Raw genomic sequence first — 17,066 nt, 5'->3', positions numbered from 1 at the left:
TTTAGACGTTCGTACAGTCGGTACAAACATAGAATTATGTACTGCTATGTCAGCTTTATTTAATATATTTTCACTTCTGATAAGGGACCCTGCTCTACCAATAACCTTCTTACCTTCGTTTATGCGTCTATCTAACTCCTAATCTATTTTCCCGTATCTACTATAACGCATCCTCGTCTAACTCCTTGAATAATATCGAAATATTCACTCAATTTCCAATTTACCCTTACAGTCACTTTGCTACCTGCATATATTGTGTTTATAGCTTTAAGTTTTTCACTTGAAAAGGTAAGACTGAAACGGGCGATTGCCGAAATGTGTGACTTTAGTGGATCTACACCGCCTAGTAGATATTTTGTTGAAAGATAAAAAGTGTTAGAAGCTGGGCACATACTATTTTGTGGTCAACTACGTCAACTAGACGCAGACACTGAGCCACAATTAAAATTAATTGCCCTTTGCCTACAGTCGTCTGATTTAAAATCTGCCCAGCGTGAAATTAGAAAAGAAATAATTTCTTCTGGAAAAATTAAATACTGCAAATCTAGCTGCGAAGCTGGTTTAAGTTAAAAGCTTAAGCATGTTGTTGTAGTTTTATGTGAAAAAATTTAATACTGAATGAAATTGTACACTTTGCACACACACTTTAATTAAATATTTAAATATCTGATTTTACAAAAACGGAGTATAGGGTTCCTTTAAAACCAAAACATATTCTATTATAATCTTTGTTGAGTAAAATTTAGAAATTGAATTTGAGGTTAGAATTTGGATGTATAGCTCTTGCATTAATTTATCAAAATAAAAATACTTCGATTACGTATAAAAAAATTATTGGCCTCGAAAACTCAGGAGAATATGTTCGAGTTTAATTTAATGGGTATGTACGTTAAAATATAAATTTACCTAATAATGTGTAGTCTTCGGGTTTAAAATATTTGGAACAAATTTTTTGGAGTCACTTTTCCCCTATTTTCAATACCTATTCTCACAGTCTTCTGCGATCGATTGTTTTTTTTTATTTTCATTGATTCTTTTATTACCAAAAAACTTTTATCAAGGTTAGGAAATTTACGGAATTTAATTTCGGGATCTTTCCAAGCCATATAGGAGCAACAGAAAACAGAGCAAAAGAGATTTCTATTTGACTTTTGGGACGTACAGCTCACAAATGTTTACCGATTTAAAACCAAAAAAAAAAAATACTGGTAAAATCTGTAAGCAATTTGTTGATGAATAAAGTTTTTTGGGCATTAGTCAACAGAAAAATTCGTTTTTCTTTAGTGCAGGTCCTACCAGTTGAGAAGTTCATGGAAATTTCAGCAACATTCATATTTAGTTAATAATCTTTTAATTTCTCAAAACAAATTTAATAAAATAATATATTAATCAGGCATTTGTCGACAGAAAAACGGATCCTTAACACAAAGCCCAAACGACAAAGCGCCGGCCGAATGTCATCTCATTGGGCGGGCGCTTAGTCGTTCAAGCCTTTTGTCACGGATCCAGAAAAACAAGTTTTTTTCTATTTCAACTGTTTTAATTAAGAACTTCATGATAATTTCAGCAGAGATCAGAGTTACTTTATAAATTTAATGATCACTCTTTTACGTAAACTCCCTTAAGAAAAACTTAAATCTTCTTCTCAACAAGCCTTAAAATTGATTGGTGGAATCGAAGGTTCAGTTTTTGATTGAAATCATGAGATTAATTAATGTGACGAAAGTGGCGTTGTGTTGACTCGAATTCGTCGAATAGTGACTAAAAATTCTATTATAGTATACATCTAGTAAATTGTCTATTTTGTCAGTAATTTTCATTTATTAAGTTGTATACTTATGGTACACATCAGGAATGCGACAAAATTTGTAGAAGATCCAACTAATGTATCGGAAAACAATCTATTGCAGTGAATAATCCATCTAAATTGACAGTTCTTGATCTAGTTTCGTCCTCAGCGACCTAAAAACCACAAGTGCAGTAGATGTTTGGTTATCCGGACTTCCACTATCCAAGGTTCCGCATTATCCGAAGCTCCGCGTTATCCGAGATCCTATATTTCTACATTTTCGGTCCTACATTTTCAAATAAAGAGAAATAATTTTTAACATGAAAAATTAATTTTTAACAATGTTGTTAAATTGTCAAACGAGATGAATTCCAAAATCGCCAATTTCTTTAATTTCTTTTAAATGCGGATCAAGATATAAATAAAACTATTATTATCATTAATAATACGTGTATATATTTATATATATAATAGTATTAATATTTATATCATTTATATTGTATACTTGAAATAGTGTAACCTCAAAATATACGCATATAAAGAGGCGCGCAAAGTATTCAAATCATAAGAATCGCCAGCATCGAAATCTGGAAATATTAAAATCCCAATCTCTTGATTTTATTTCAAAGCAGATAGGGATAGAAATAGAACCGCCGAAGTGTTCCGACCGGCAATCTTGTACCTTCTAGTTGTCAAATTCAGAAGAGAAGAAATGAGTTGCGCGCGCAACCCAGTCATGTACATCGTCTCCTACTATATTCACACGAACATATACCTGCGATAGTATTGGAGTGTACCTCGTTTCAAATCTGGGATCACTGGGTCGTGGCGCGTTACACAAAATCTGTCATTTACGTTCTTGGTCTTCCGGTGGCAACACGCTCAACGCAGATACTTACCTTTTTTTAAGTTTTTATGGAGATTTTGACGCTTTTTGGAGCAATACCGTCGCCTTATATATATTTCCGATTTATTGAGTTTACCTTGGATTACACGAAAGGATGCGAAGGTAATCCTACTTTTTCCAACTCCACGAGCGATGCGGTGACGGATTCAAGGGCCCTAAACAATGAAGTTTTGTTCGAATCCGACCCATTGACTCGCTTAACCCCTTCTAAGTTTTTAAGAGGTTTAGCGCCATTTACCGCGTGGTCTAAGACGATTAGGTTTTTCTTATTTTGCTTAACCGAAATAGGCAGTTCACCAAAGTATTCAGGACGTAAATGTGGTGTAGTTTCTCGGAAGAATATATATTTTTTTAATAATCTCAAATACGTCAATTGTCAGATTTCCGGAAATAAAATACTGAATTGTTCTTCGTTTGAGATACAAAGTTCGCCGTTGTGATTTAAAGAACCACCTCTGAGGTTCCTCGTTCCCTTTCTCCCTTTAGCTTCTTTCTTCAGTTTTTACAGGTTTGCGGATAATCTTGATTCTTTTATCCTTTTTTTATTGCCGGGCTATTCGTGTGTTTGAGACTGAATCATAGGAGCCTGCATAGCGCCCCATTTAATCATAATTATATGTGTAGACGTATATGCGCTGGGCTATACATATACGTATATATTCCATTCATCTGATCTGCTATTCTCGAGGTGAAATGAACCACCTTCGCACAATGGAGAAAGGGGTCAGTCTGATCTCGCATACCAGATAAGGCAGACAAGGAGCAGCGACGTCCTCATTAAGTTGCGAAGCGAAGCAGAGGGCAACTCAAAACTGTCCTCAGCTAATCAGGGAAGTAGTCGGAGAAGCGGGAAATGTGCGCGACCTCATTCCCCGCACAGAAGTCGGAATGCTAAATTTAAATGAAACGACGGAGGAAGACCAGATTAGGGATTCCCTAAAGAAATATTTCAAGGAGAAGAAGCTAGGAGGGGTCAAAGTGAACCTGAAGAAAAAAGCCTAGTGGGCAACTCTGAAGGCCTTTGTAGAGCTGATTGAAGAGTTAGCCGCAAGGTTAACTTGATCAGAATAGCTGAAGGTGGGTTGGGTCTCCTGCAGGGTCCCTAAGAAGACGGAAACTACAAGGTGCTATCGCTGTCGCGGCTACGGTCCCCTGGTAGCGGAAGGCGAAGGTCCAGATTCTACACCATGTTGTTGCAGATCTGGAAAAGAATGGCACAGGGCTGAGGAGTGTGACAGTCAGCCAAACTACTATCTCCGCGCTGGAAAGGAGGGAGGACCCAGGACAGACTATCTTCTGGCTCCAAGAAGGTGCTTAACTTTCCAATGCGCAGCTGCACAGCGGAGTTCGCGGAAGTAAAAAGAGTAGGGAAGCAGAGAAATCGGCAAAAACCAGTAGGAACTTCTATAGTGAAGAAAACGGCACCCTCTGAAGTAATGCGAAAGCGGTTCCAAGGGGTCTGCAAAGGAGAAAGGGGGCTTTTTTTAGTGGGCCCTTGGTAGCGTCACTATAGTGATCAAATGAAGATCTCCATTTATATTTAGGTACACTAAGTTCGCTGTAGTGACGCTGTCAATATCCTTATACTACCGAGAAGTGCGGACCCTTCTCGGTGTATTTTTAAATATTTTTCACCAGCCCTCGAAAAAAATGCAGCAGGAAATAATCAACAAGCTTCAAGTAAGTTAACAACAGTTTATTAGACATTGATATACACAGGATAGGCATTACTTAATATGGTGACACAACATGATCACGACACAACAGAAGCATCTTCACTGTTCTCGTCTTTATCCGTGTTCGTCTTTAATCTCGTTTATTATTTTATACTGTTTCAGGCCAAATCTTCAAATTCTCAACAAGCATACATTATCTCTGTATGAGTTTATATGTATAATATAATAGCAAAGGCAGCTATTGTTATACATCAGACGCAATTAGGACTAACAATAATTAATAACCTTATGCATTGGAAGACATGAGATTTTGTTGTTACAAATTATTCATTTTTCCCTCTTACAGTTTGTTTTTGCCCTTCTTCGATGTACAGCAATCAATAACACTTGTCCCGATTTCCTCAACATTCAACATTAAAACAACAACAAATTGTGTTAACAGAAACTTGATCGCATAAGCAATTTAACGAACAGATATCATACAAGCTAAATAATAATTACCTGTACTTATATGAAGATATGTGTACTTTTGGACTACAAATTTTACATCTGATTTCAACATCTTTAGGTAAACTATCTTATACTTCTTATTGTCGGCACAGACAGTTTAAGTATATTTTTTTATTTACATTTACAATTTTTATATTGCATGAGATGAATCTTTTATGTACATATAGATTCCTAGTAATTGAAATATTTTTTAACACAAAATATATTTATTTAAATATATAGACTCCTTGCAAGCTAAATTAAGAACTCTGAATAACTGCTTTATTTTATAATCTGGAAAGTACTTCATCATGGTAACAATCTATTCGACGTTTTGCTCTCACAGCCAGCAAAGTCCCTATCACTTAAAAACTACTTGCTAATATTTCCGAAGCATTTTAGTTCGATGATGCATAACTTAAAATATTCATTTATTTTTTCAACTAGTGTAACAATCAGTAGACAAAAGTTTGTTTTGAAGGAAATCGGTACAATTATACTTTCGGTGATAGAGCAAATCTTTTACACAGGCGACGAAGTCTATCATAATTATTTTCAAAATAAGTATTGCATAAGAAACAAGATTGTCTATGAATGCAATCCATATTCTATATGTTGTCATCAATTAATTAATTTTATAATTTAATACTTTTTTATTAGTTTACTCATTTTGTGAAAACTAAATCATAAGGGCTATACGTAGCCTGAATAACGCTCGACTGTATAATTGTTATATGTATGCAGGTAAATTATTAAAACAATTGACATAAATTACTACTTGATAATGTTAACGTTCACAATCCGTATCTAATTCTAAATAATTATTCATTAGATTACAATTTGACTGACACTGTTTCTACTAGTTTACATTTCTCAATTCCCATTTTATTCCCATGAATTACTACGTAACACAATTCTTTAACGCAACGAAAAGATGAAAGAATGATATATTATTTATTTGTATTCCTGCACAGGCCTGTTCGTTTTTCAACATTTTTTTCCAACTGAATTTTAATACCCCCCAAAAGTTGTCCACCCATACCCCCTTTCCAGATGCAAAAATTTTTTGCGATTACACAATATATACTGTACTTTTTTTGGATGTAAAAAACAAAATGTCCCGTAAATTAAGAACTTTTAGGAAATTGTATGTACAGTTATTGTTAGCAGAAAAATTACAAAACTTAAAAAATAAGGATTTTTTTGTTTTTCATTGAAACCAAATAATGGCAGGTTTTGTTAGTTCCAGCTAATAAAAAGAAAAACAAGTTTTTTCTATATTTTTAAGAAACTCGAAACAAAGCAAATCCGAATTTTTAGAATTCTTTTAATGATGCAAATTTTTTGATTTCCTGGAATGCACAGAATTTCATAAATTCTCGGAATTCCTAGAATTCTTTAAAAAATTTAAATTGCTTTCATTCTCTACAGTCCTTAAAACCTTCGAATTTCATGGATTCTCTGAACTTAAATACTCGTAGTTCTCTGAAATTTATTGAATTCTATCAATTCCTTAAATTCCTGGAATTCCCTAGATTTGTTGAATAGTCTAAATTGTCGGAATTCTCTTAAATCAATTAACTTTTTAAATTATTTCAATTTCTTTAATTCCTGAAATTCTCCTAATTCTTATAAATTCACCTCTTTAAGACCCTTTTCCAAGATTGTTTTAATTCGTGAGCATTCTTAGAGTTATTTCAAATTTTGCAAAATCTTTTTATTGATTTCTATTATTGCAATTTTACGAATTCTTTTGATTTTGCAAATACTTTGAATTCTCTAAATTCTCTTATTTTTGCGATTTTTTCACTTTTCTTAACCTTTAAATTTTCCGAATTCTTGCAATTTCGTAAATTCTTTTGAATTTCTTTAAGGTCCAAAATTGTTTGAATTCATTTAATTTAAAAAAAAAATTTTATTTAACGGAATTCTTTGAATTTCTATAATTGCCTAAAGTATCGGAATTCCACGACTACTCTGAGTTCCCGGAATTCGTATAATTTCCATGATATCTTGAATACTGTGAATCCCTTGAATTCTGTGAATTCCTTAAAATATGCGAATTCCTTGAATTCGGATAATTCATTGAATTCTGGGAATTCTTGGAATTCTGAGATTTCTTGGAATTCTGAGAATTCTTGGAATCTGAGGATTCTTGGAATTCGGAGAATTCTTTGAATCGCTTAAATTATGTTTATTTTCTAAAACTGTTTGTTTTATGAATCCAAAAACCGAACAGAAAATACTGCTCGATCAAAAATAAAACTTTAAGTGGAAAGAGGGTAAAACTATGTGAAACTGACTGGTACTTGAAAACCAGTTGAAATATGATTCCAGTGTCTTTTGTACGATGTATTTAAAGACATTCTTATCGTATTTTGCGGAATTGGTTCGACAAGAAAGTATACATTAAAGCATACCTAAAATTTTTAACAATAATAAATTCTAATATTACAGAAAAAACATCGATTAATAAAATGATTCTAACAAAGCCGGCATTATAGTATTACACTCTATGAAGCAAATACTTTCATGGGTTTATTTTTCTTTATGTTAAAGTGTCAACACTGAATATATTCAATATATTTACTTTATAATATGTATATATATTTATATTCATACATTTAATATATTCCTCATGATTAAGCTGATCAACAGCAAATCAATATATTATTTTTATTCATCTATTTCCGGCACATGCTTGTATATGTTGTATTATCAGTACCCATATAAACCATATCACGTTTTTGAATACCTCTATAGTAGGAAGTTGCAAATTTCAAAAACAAAAGATATATTTATAACATTTTCAAACATTTTCAGATTGCATTTTATAAATTAAAATTCACGATCCAAAAACTGGATAGAATTTGGTTCACTGAAGACGATTTATCCAAATCAAAGTATGATAAAAAACTTGCAATAAAAAAAAAGAAAAGCAGTTTGGAGAGAACGACGTGAAAAATTCATTTCGATGAAGAAAAAAAAAAAGATTTCTGAATTTAATTGTTGATTTTATAGCCAATAATTTTGCTCTCAGTTATTTACATTTTTTTAAAAACAAGTTTTTCTAGTGAATTAGTATGTAAAAGAATTCAATTCGCGATTGAAAAAAGGCAGAGTTTTATTTTCGAAAAATCTACGCCTCCATTCCATACCGCTCCACGTCGTGTTTAGGAACTGCAGCCTAAAATTAGACGTAAAAATAAGTTTTCATAAAAAAATCTTGCACTTTCATTTCTGCTTGCAAAGGAAAAAAATTTCCTTTTTAGATTCCAACTCGTGAAACGATTTTGTGTCATGGCTCTAAATATTTATTAATGAAAATAAATGGAAGCCTGAAAAGCAGCAACGAACGAGCGCTCGAGCAGTAGCCAGGAGTGGGGATGACGCGCACAAAACGCGACGAAAGAGATAACGGAATCCGTTCGCGTTTTCGACGCATTTTCTGCGCGTCGTCCCCACTCCTGTCTACTGCTTTACTGCTCGTTCGTTGCTGCTTTTCAGTCCTATAATTTAAAACAGTTACAGACATAAGGAGAACTCAATTATGTGAGAAAAATTTGAAATTAATGTGAGAGTAGTAACTTAATTAGGTAAAGCAAAAAATTGTTTTAAAATTTTAATGACACGTTCCCAGATACACTGTTATATTTGATTTCAATTGAGTGTAAAGGATATAATGATGGCCTACAATGATCGAGAATCACACGTATTTTTGCAAACTATTTCGACACATTTTTTAAGGACCTACTTTGGCGAAGCGCATAAACTCCATACATTTCCTTTCGCTTCTTACTTTCATTAACTGGCTATAAAGGACGAATCACGTCCAAGTCATAAAGATTTTAACACTTATCTATCATCAAATTTATTTTATAATCTAGCTATGAGGTATCATAAGAAGTTAAAAAATTGGAACTTTTGCCTCACGACGGAGGGCTCTATACAGCTCCGAAGTTGGAAAGTTATCGTAAGTGGACTGTACTCCAAATTTTTTTGAATTTTTTCAAATACTTTAAATTCTTCGCATTATTTTGATATGCTAAAAATTCACAGAATTCCACAAATAGAGGCAATTTCACGAATTAGAAACATTTTAGAAAATTTCAAGACCGTTAAAAGAATTCCAAAAGGGTGATCTAAAATCAAATAAACTGAGAAACAGCATTCATTGTCATTTTCTGCATGTCATTGTTACCATTCTGGCTTAGCTTCTTATGATACTCCATTAATATAATCAACAGTTTAGCTTCAAGTGTGTGCTCGGAAATCTCGAAACGATTAGCAATATAAAACACTAACGACGAATTCCAACTATTTTTTGATATTAATGATCTTTGCTACTGCTACCTTTCAGTGTACGTAAAAATTACAGAGATGCGTTCAATAGGTATTTTTCTTATTCGATTTCGAGAAAATCCGTACATCTACACGGCGATTTTTTTCATATGTTTTATCTTAATATTCATGGTTGAGAATAATTGGCCAAAGGGTCTTTGTACACGTCGATATGTGGCGTTCTTCTTCTTTCTTTTGTCAAACTCTACATAATTTTATTTAGTTTCTAATAAATGGACTGTAAGAAAAACGCCACGACCTTCAGTCGCCTGCAAAACATTTTGCGGTAGGATTTAAAGATCTTGACCCAGTCGATCCATTTCTGCCAATAAGAAGTCGACGTCTGCCTCGGTTACTGCAGCACTCGATATGATGTTCCTAAAGAAATTTGGTCTTCGATCATCTGGCTGATATCCTACCATCAGAGTTCCAGCTTCCATCATTCGACCTTTTAGCACAGGACAGATCTGCAACATTCGTTTTAGAAGTAACCTACTTGATTACCCAGGATACTTAAAAACGTTGAAATTGAAAGAGTTAAAGGAGGGCGAATAGCATTGTATAAATTAAAGAGAAAAAAAATAAGACGAAAGTGGTAACAAATGAAAGGGTGTTATATTGAAGTTTAGAGAGAATTAAGGATGAGATTAGGTGAGATGGAAAAAATCTATAAGCTGATGAATATATGAAGAGGAAAGAAACTAAAACGAATGTGGGTTGTGCATGAAGTAATAGAAATAAAAGGTGCATAATGTGATTGAGACGAAAAAGAAAAGGGTTAGTAAAGTGTTATGTGATAAGGAACTAGGAGAAAAAGACAGAAAAGATAAATTTGGATAAATGAAAATGATAGTAATGATGGAGATATGGCAACATGAGGAGGGATAGGTGGAGTCTTGTGGGTTATTTTGAGATCTTGTCAGATACCCTAGAAAGGGAGGAAGTGCGGGGAATGGTGATGTGAATACGGAAGGGATGTATAACAGGAAAGGAAAGAGCAAAAAAGAGAAAAATAAGGGTCAATGATAAAAAAGGTAAAAAGATAAGGGCAAGAAAAGAGAAAGAGGGGTCAATGATAGAAGAGGTAAATATAGGAATACGACGAGATTTCAATCGATATTTTAAAATCAAGGAGGAAGGGAATGGAAAGGTAGTTTTTGAAAGGAAATCCAAAGTGAAGATACCGACTGAAAAGGGGAAAAAATTGTTGAAGTTATTGTGAAAAAGACGTAGTGTTTTATATTAGAAAGAAATTCAGAAGAGAATGAGAGTGGTAGTAGTAAGTAATAATAGTAAGTATAACAAGAGACTGTAAAAGTAAAAAATAGGGTCAAATCAGAGATGTAAATAATGATAGGGTAATTAAAAGGAGTACTAGAGAGCAAAAGAAGATTTTTTTTTTAAGTAGGGAATAAAAGTGGATGTGATAAAGAATGTAAAGAAAAGACGAAAGTGATGAAGGGACTACACAAATAGATAAAAGGAAAAAGTAGTTTAGAAGAATATAGAAGAAAAAAGAAGAAGTATACTGATATCTGTGATAAAAAATAAGTGGAAAATAATATATATATATATATAATATCCAGGTACTAGGAATAGTGAAAAATGGAAAGGCACCTAGTATAGATTAGATTCCACATATAGTATGGAAAGATGATCAGAAAGAATTGAAGGAATATGTATGAAGAAGATCAGATGGTTTATATTAAGCGAAAGTATGCAAAAGGATGAGGAAGGGGAATATACTCGCTTAGGAGGATAAAAGGAAACTGTGATTTATCATTACATTCTGTACGACTTGGCAAAAGATAATGTAACCAAAGTCGAGATAGAGTATTAAAAAAAGAGAATTAGAGAATACAGATAAAAAAGCAGTTAATAACACTAGGCGTACAATTAGATGGGATTAGAGGTACGTTGAGAAAAAAAAGAAAATTAAAAAGAAATAAAATAAATAAGCAAAAGGAAAAGTAATGAAGAATAATATAGAAGAAAAAATATATATGAGAAGGCATGTGACAAAAAGAAGAGCTGAAAATTTAAAAAATGGTACAAGAGGCGAAAAGTATACGGTCGGAAGAAGAAGCTTAGCAAGTAGTCAATAGAGAGATAAATGAAAGAAAAAGATTACACCAGGATATTGTGATCGTAAAATAGAAAAAATATTAATGAATTTCCAAGGAGGTGTAAAAGCATAATGTTCGGAAGGGAAGAAAGGTGGAAGTACGGAAGAAAAAGTGATAGAGAACATATCCACGAAAGGAGCAATCAAGATGTTAGGGATAATGAAGGGTGAGAAGGCATCTAGTATTAGTAAGATTTCAAATTAATTTTAGAAGTATGCAGAAAAGAATTAAAGTGATAGGCATATATGCACAATAGATTATGGCTAGAAGACAGATGGCCAGTGAGATGAATAGAAGGGAAAGACTAGTAGTAAAAAAACATAAAGGAGGAGAAGTAATGGGATTAGGAATAGACGGAAATATTATAGATTAAGAGGTTTAAAGAAAGGTACATAAAGTGAACGGACGAAGTAGACTAAACGACGCCTAAATATATGCTTAACAAAGATTTACAGCGGAATGAATTGTGTGATAGAGCATCAAAGAGGGCACGGCAGTTTGATAAGGAGCTAATGCAAGAAGAATGAGGGCAGTTAGAGGAAAAATTGTTTGAAAAAAAGATACGAAAGAAGTACAAAAAGGACAGGAAGGGCGATTCAATTACCGAGATGGAAACATGAAATATATCTCTATATTATAGAGATATAAGATGTGAGACTGGTTTATATGAAGAATTGGAGAAAAGGGAGAGAAAAGGGCAATTAATAGAATGATAAGAGACGATAAGGAAATTAAAATATAATGAAAAGTATAAGATAATACACATGCAGGAGTACCACAGTATTTAAATAAGGGATCAAGAGAAAAAAGAATAATAGCAAGATTTAGATCAAGAAACGTAGCAAGGTGAGAGATGTATAGGAAAATGCGGAAAGCAGAAAGTACAAAATCTGTGGATGCATAAAAGAGACATGGGAGCGTGTATAGGAAGGAAGAAGTGGAGAAATGAAAGGTAAAAATTTCTGGTAAGAGAATGTGGTGAAGGTTTCAAAGGGAGGAAGGAGTAGGGAGGAGTAGAGGAATAATTTAGAGATTGCTAGATGAACATGTGAGAAGTAATAAAAGAGTCAATGTGAAGAATCATATTGGTTTAAGTGATGAATTTACAAAGTGCATTATTATCTACTATAAAGAAAATTTACCTGTCCTAAAATAGTTTCCCTCTCTGGACTGTGAGGCATATTGCGAACACGGGCTGGTAGGTACCAGAAACAGACGTTCACTAATTCCGGTTCGAGAATGAGATAAAACTTGTCTGGCATTTGTTTAATTCGTCGAACCATATATTCAGTAAGTTCCATTAGACGGTCCATGTGTTTTTCGAAACCATCAGAGCCCTGTTAAAGCAACAAATAAGTATGCATAAATTGCAAATAGAAAATATCTGAGAGTAGTATTATTTATAAATGAAATGTTTAGTGACAGAAGGAGCCTCCTTTAATAATTGTATAATTTTGCATGGATAGCGAGAAACAGTAAGGGCTTCTATGAAAAAGGATTGACATGAATCTTGGCTCAGTTGGTAGAGCAGTAGCCCGGCCAGCGAAAGGTCCTGGGTTCGAATCCCAGCAGAGTTGGAAGGCGTTTTTTTCACAGACAATTTCATTTAATGTCTTATTTTAAAATTTAGATGTCATTTCAGAACTGATTAGAATGATTAAAATGACAATCCTAGATAAAAATAATACGAGGTATTAAATTTTGAATCTAAAATATAGTGTACCTTTGCACGCCACTGCAGCCACAGTTTGAAGATATCATTGTGCCGCCCGCATTGGATGACCTTATCACCAGTGTCATATTTTACATCATATAGTTTGTCAGTCATGAACAAGTACTCAGCTGACATTTGGTTGCAGCTAATCAGTAAGCCCTATCACAAAAAAAGAAAGAAAATATAAATATTTATTGCAAAAGGTAAATAAATATTCTTAGCTCTAATGATGGTGCTATACATTAGAAAAAAAGTTGTTTGGTGAAATAAAATTTTCTTGTTGTTTCGGAAGCGATATAACTATTTGGTTGAGCCAACCAAATTATTCTGTTGAACTGTCTGTTTAATCCAACCAAAAAGCGTGATACGATTAAAAAAATTTGTTAGGGCACGCGAAAAAACATTGTGTTGATTGAAAACAAATATATTTCGTAGTAGGGGGCATTGCCCGAATAAGCTGTAAAAGTCTCAAGAAAAAAGGCTTAAAAAAGTTGCTGTTTTGGAGTAAAATGACAAAGAAGCTGAAAAACTAAAAAAAATGCAGAATTCGATACAATTTATTATGAAGAAACCATTCAGCTTTCTCACATTAAAGAGAAATAAATGTATCGGTGGGTATCGCCCGAATACTCTTTGAAAGTTAAAAGAAAAAAGACTTCGCCTTTTCGGAGTATAATGCCAAAGAGAATGAAAAATTGGACAAATGCACAGTTTTATTAATTGATGTGAAGGAATTATTCAATTTTCGATATGAAAGGTGTAGGAAAATATCTGGAAATATCGCTAAAAAAATTTGTGAAACATTTTTTAATTCAAAATTTTTTTTAAAATTTGATTTTGAAACTAAAAGCGGCTGCCAAAAATTTCTGGCTAAAAAAATTATCCTACAAAAGGAAAATCAAATAGGCTTATTTTTTTAAAGTTGTCGTTTTGACAGAAAACGACGACTTTGAGATAAAAATGTTATATTTATAATGATAATAATAAAAAATACGACTACTTAGGTACATATTTGTTCTCTGATTATGCCATGAAATACTTCTTCAATTCAGATATTGAACAAAATCACTGAAGCATTGATTAGTTTTTTCCTAATTTTTTGAAAATGAGGATGGACTATTCTTTTATTTGCATGTTGGCTTTCGTCGCTAATTCTATTGGTGAATATACCAATTTTATATATCCATAATAATTATTATATTTTATATAACATATGCATATATAAAGCTACTTCTTGAGCGAACCTAAAGTTCCCTTTTTACATTCTCATCATTTATGATTGAGAAAGTATTAGAATTGTCCGAAACTTGACACCACACTTTTTTAACGGATCTCCACGTTTCGGGACCCTCTGGATCTAAAAATCAAGTTTTTACAATGACGTCTGTCTGTCCGTCCGCCAGGCCGCCGGTTAACGCGATAACCCCGCCGAAGGAATGAAAAGATCAAATAGATGTTTAGCACACATTATTTTTAGGCCCTAAAAGGAAAGGACGAGTTTATAAGCCAGCCATTTTTGATACAAAGTCAAAAAGTTAGAGCATTTTCAAAATTTTTGGAGACTATTTTTTTATATTTAATATTTTTGTTTATGGCTGTTAATAGTAATCAGAAAGCCAAATAATTTAGCTTTCTGACTTTTTTCTATCAAAAGAAAATTCTTAGAGTTATAGCATTTTCAACATTTTTAAAATCAATCAAAAATCAAAAGTTTAATCCAAAAACTCACGATATGACAAAAGTCCAGAAAAGAAAAAACTTGCTTTTTAATATACATTTACTCTACACTTTTATATTATATGTGAGAACTCGGTCTATAAAATAGTAATTAATCGGCTGCAAAGTAAATTTCATGTAAATTTATATTAATTAACTCTTAGAAAAGTTAGGTAATTTCGCTTCAGATAAATTAAAAAAAGTGTCCGCAGTTAGTTTTAATTCTAAATAATAAAGCATGAAATTTTTTCTGTTTAAACATGAATTATACGTTGTTTCGAGTGGAAAAGTTTGATTAAGCGAACACTTAAAACACCTGACCTACAAGCTTCGGTACTCACATAAAAATTCTAAAATTTACAGTGATTTTTTATAAAAATTTAAACCCTACATTTCTTCTTTTATTATGAATAAGAATTCAGTCAATAAATTGTAGGTTCTTACTTCAGTTTTGAATATTTGACGAGATGTGGGTGCATTAAAGAACTTTTTACTTTTACGCACTCTGTGTCACTATACATACATATTAATTTTACAAAGTATATAATAGGTGTTTCGGTTAATAATGTCGATTTTTTCGCAGAATTTGGCCGTTTGTTTAGATAAAAATAGGAATTACCTTAATAATCAAAGTATTACCATCGTTTTCTACCAATTTTCCCCATATTTCTGGCAATGCATGGATTCCTTCCCAAAAGAACTGTTCATTTTTTGAGGCCAACCATTCATCGACCTAAATTCTTACTTCTTCGTGAGACTGCAATTTTTTTTCTGAAAGTCCGTGCTTCATCGATCGGAATAAGTGGTTGTCCCATGGGGCCAAGTCAAATGAATACGGCGGGTGGATTAGGATGTCCCATTTAATGTTTTCCAAACATTTTTGGACTGGTTTCACAACATGAGTCCGTGAATTTTAATATTGAAAAATGACTTCCTCGTGCCTTTCCGCGTACTCTGCTCGTTTCTTCTTTAATGCTTAGTTTAATTCAATTAGTTTTTGTCGGTAATGTTCGCCAGCAAAGGTTTCACCAGGTTTCAGCAGTTCGTAATACCAAGCTCCTCTATTGTCCCCCCAAATACGCAGCAAAGCCTTCTTTCCATGTATATTGCGCACTGTTTGTGACGTTGAAGGCTCGCCTGGGTCTACTCATGATTTCCTTCGCTTTGGTTTGTCAAAATAGATCCACTTTTTCTCTGTCTGGCTAGCAGAATTTCACAAATGGTTTTTCGCCTTTCAATGTCTCTGTCTTTCAGTTGACGTGGAACCCATTTTCCTACCTTCTGGACATTTCCCAATATGAGTAGACGTTCGGGAATGGTGGATTTGGCAACATTTAATGCATTTTCCATTTGTTTCAACGTTTGCCTTGAGTCTTTATCCAATAAAGCTTGCAAATCTTCAGGTTTTTACTTTTTGGGCTGACCTGGACGCTCCTTGTAAGTTCTCTGTAATCTTTAACCAATAATCTCTAACTTCCAGCAGCCGTTTTCTTCAAATGAAAGAACGATGTTAAATTTTCCCGCAAAACGGCCATTTCAGGTACATAATTCGACATTTTCAAATTTTTTAAAAAATATGTTCTTTGCACAATGACAATCCAGCAATATCGAAATTATTAACCGAAACACCTATTATTATAACTCACGGGCGCATTTTTGTAACACAATCAAGTGATCTGATAAGAGAAGACTGCCTAATTTGACAAATTGGGTAAAACGCGTTTATGCACTCGTTTTTTACAGAAAAAAATGTTTATTCAACATGATAAATGGTTTTCGGGGAGCTATTATACTTGAAATTTACTTTTTATAAAAGCAATGAATTCACAGGAATATACTAGACATTAAAATGCTTTAAAAAATCTTCTATTTCTTCTGGCAGACTGCAGTTCACAGATCGACGGGAATTCTAACAGTGAACGTAATGCTGGTCCTTCTGCTTCATTTGCTGGAAAACAATATTCTCCTGGCCGGAAATCTAGAGAAAAGACTCCTGTCCGTGACAGCTCCAGATCTTCAGCTAGCATGACTCCCTCTATTGAAGTACTTGGATATACACTTGAACAACTTGGATATATTCGGCTCATTCCCCGCAAAAATGAGGGCCTTCGTTTTGAATTCAGAAAATATGTTTTTCCTGTCGGTATACCAATTAAATTGCGAGAAGAACGTAAGTACTATGCTCCCGTGCCAAAACTAGAGTATATTGCATTATCAGCAACCAATCGTGACATTTATGCAGTATTGGACTATAGCGGGTTTCTTCGTGGAATGTATCGGACAAATTATAATCGTTCGAGAGTTAAAA

The 17,066-nt window shown here is 33.4% G+C and overlaps 1 protein-coding gene across 2 annotated transcripts in view; it reads right to left on the bottom strand.

The window, feature by feature from the left end:
* Nucleotides 1–8,308: 8,308 nt before the first annotated feature.
* The window catches only part of LOC117167204 (glutamate decarboxylase), a 710,722-nt gene continuing 701,964 nt past the window's right edge, over nt 8,309–17,066 (bottom strand). For both annotated transcript variants that reach the window (XM_033351946.1, XM_033351947.1), the window contains 3 exons: nt 13,052–13,201; nt 12,471–12,665; nt 8,309–9,669 (listed from right to left, as the gene is read on the bottom strand). In XM_033351946.1, coding sequence (XP_033207837.1) covers nt 9,496–9,669; nt 12,471–12,665; nt 13,052–13,201 — 519 coding nt within the window. In that variant the 3' untranslated portion in view covers nt 8,309–9,495. The remainder of the gene's footprint in view (nt 9,670–12,470; nt 12,666–13,051; nt 13,202–17,066) is intronic.

This window comes from Belonocnema kinseyi, chromosome 2 (genome assembly GCF_010883055.1).
Source record: "Belonocnema kinseyi isolate 2016_QV_RU_SX_M_011 chromosome 2, B_treatae_v1, whole genome shotgun sequence".
In the NCBI taxonomy this organism is placed as follows: Eukaryota; Metazoa; Arthropoda; class Insecta; order Hymenoptera; family Cynipidae; genus Belonocnema; species Belonocnema kinseyi.
This window is presented reverse-complemented; position numbering and strand designations above follow the sequence as displayed.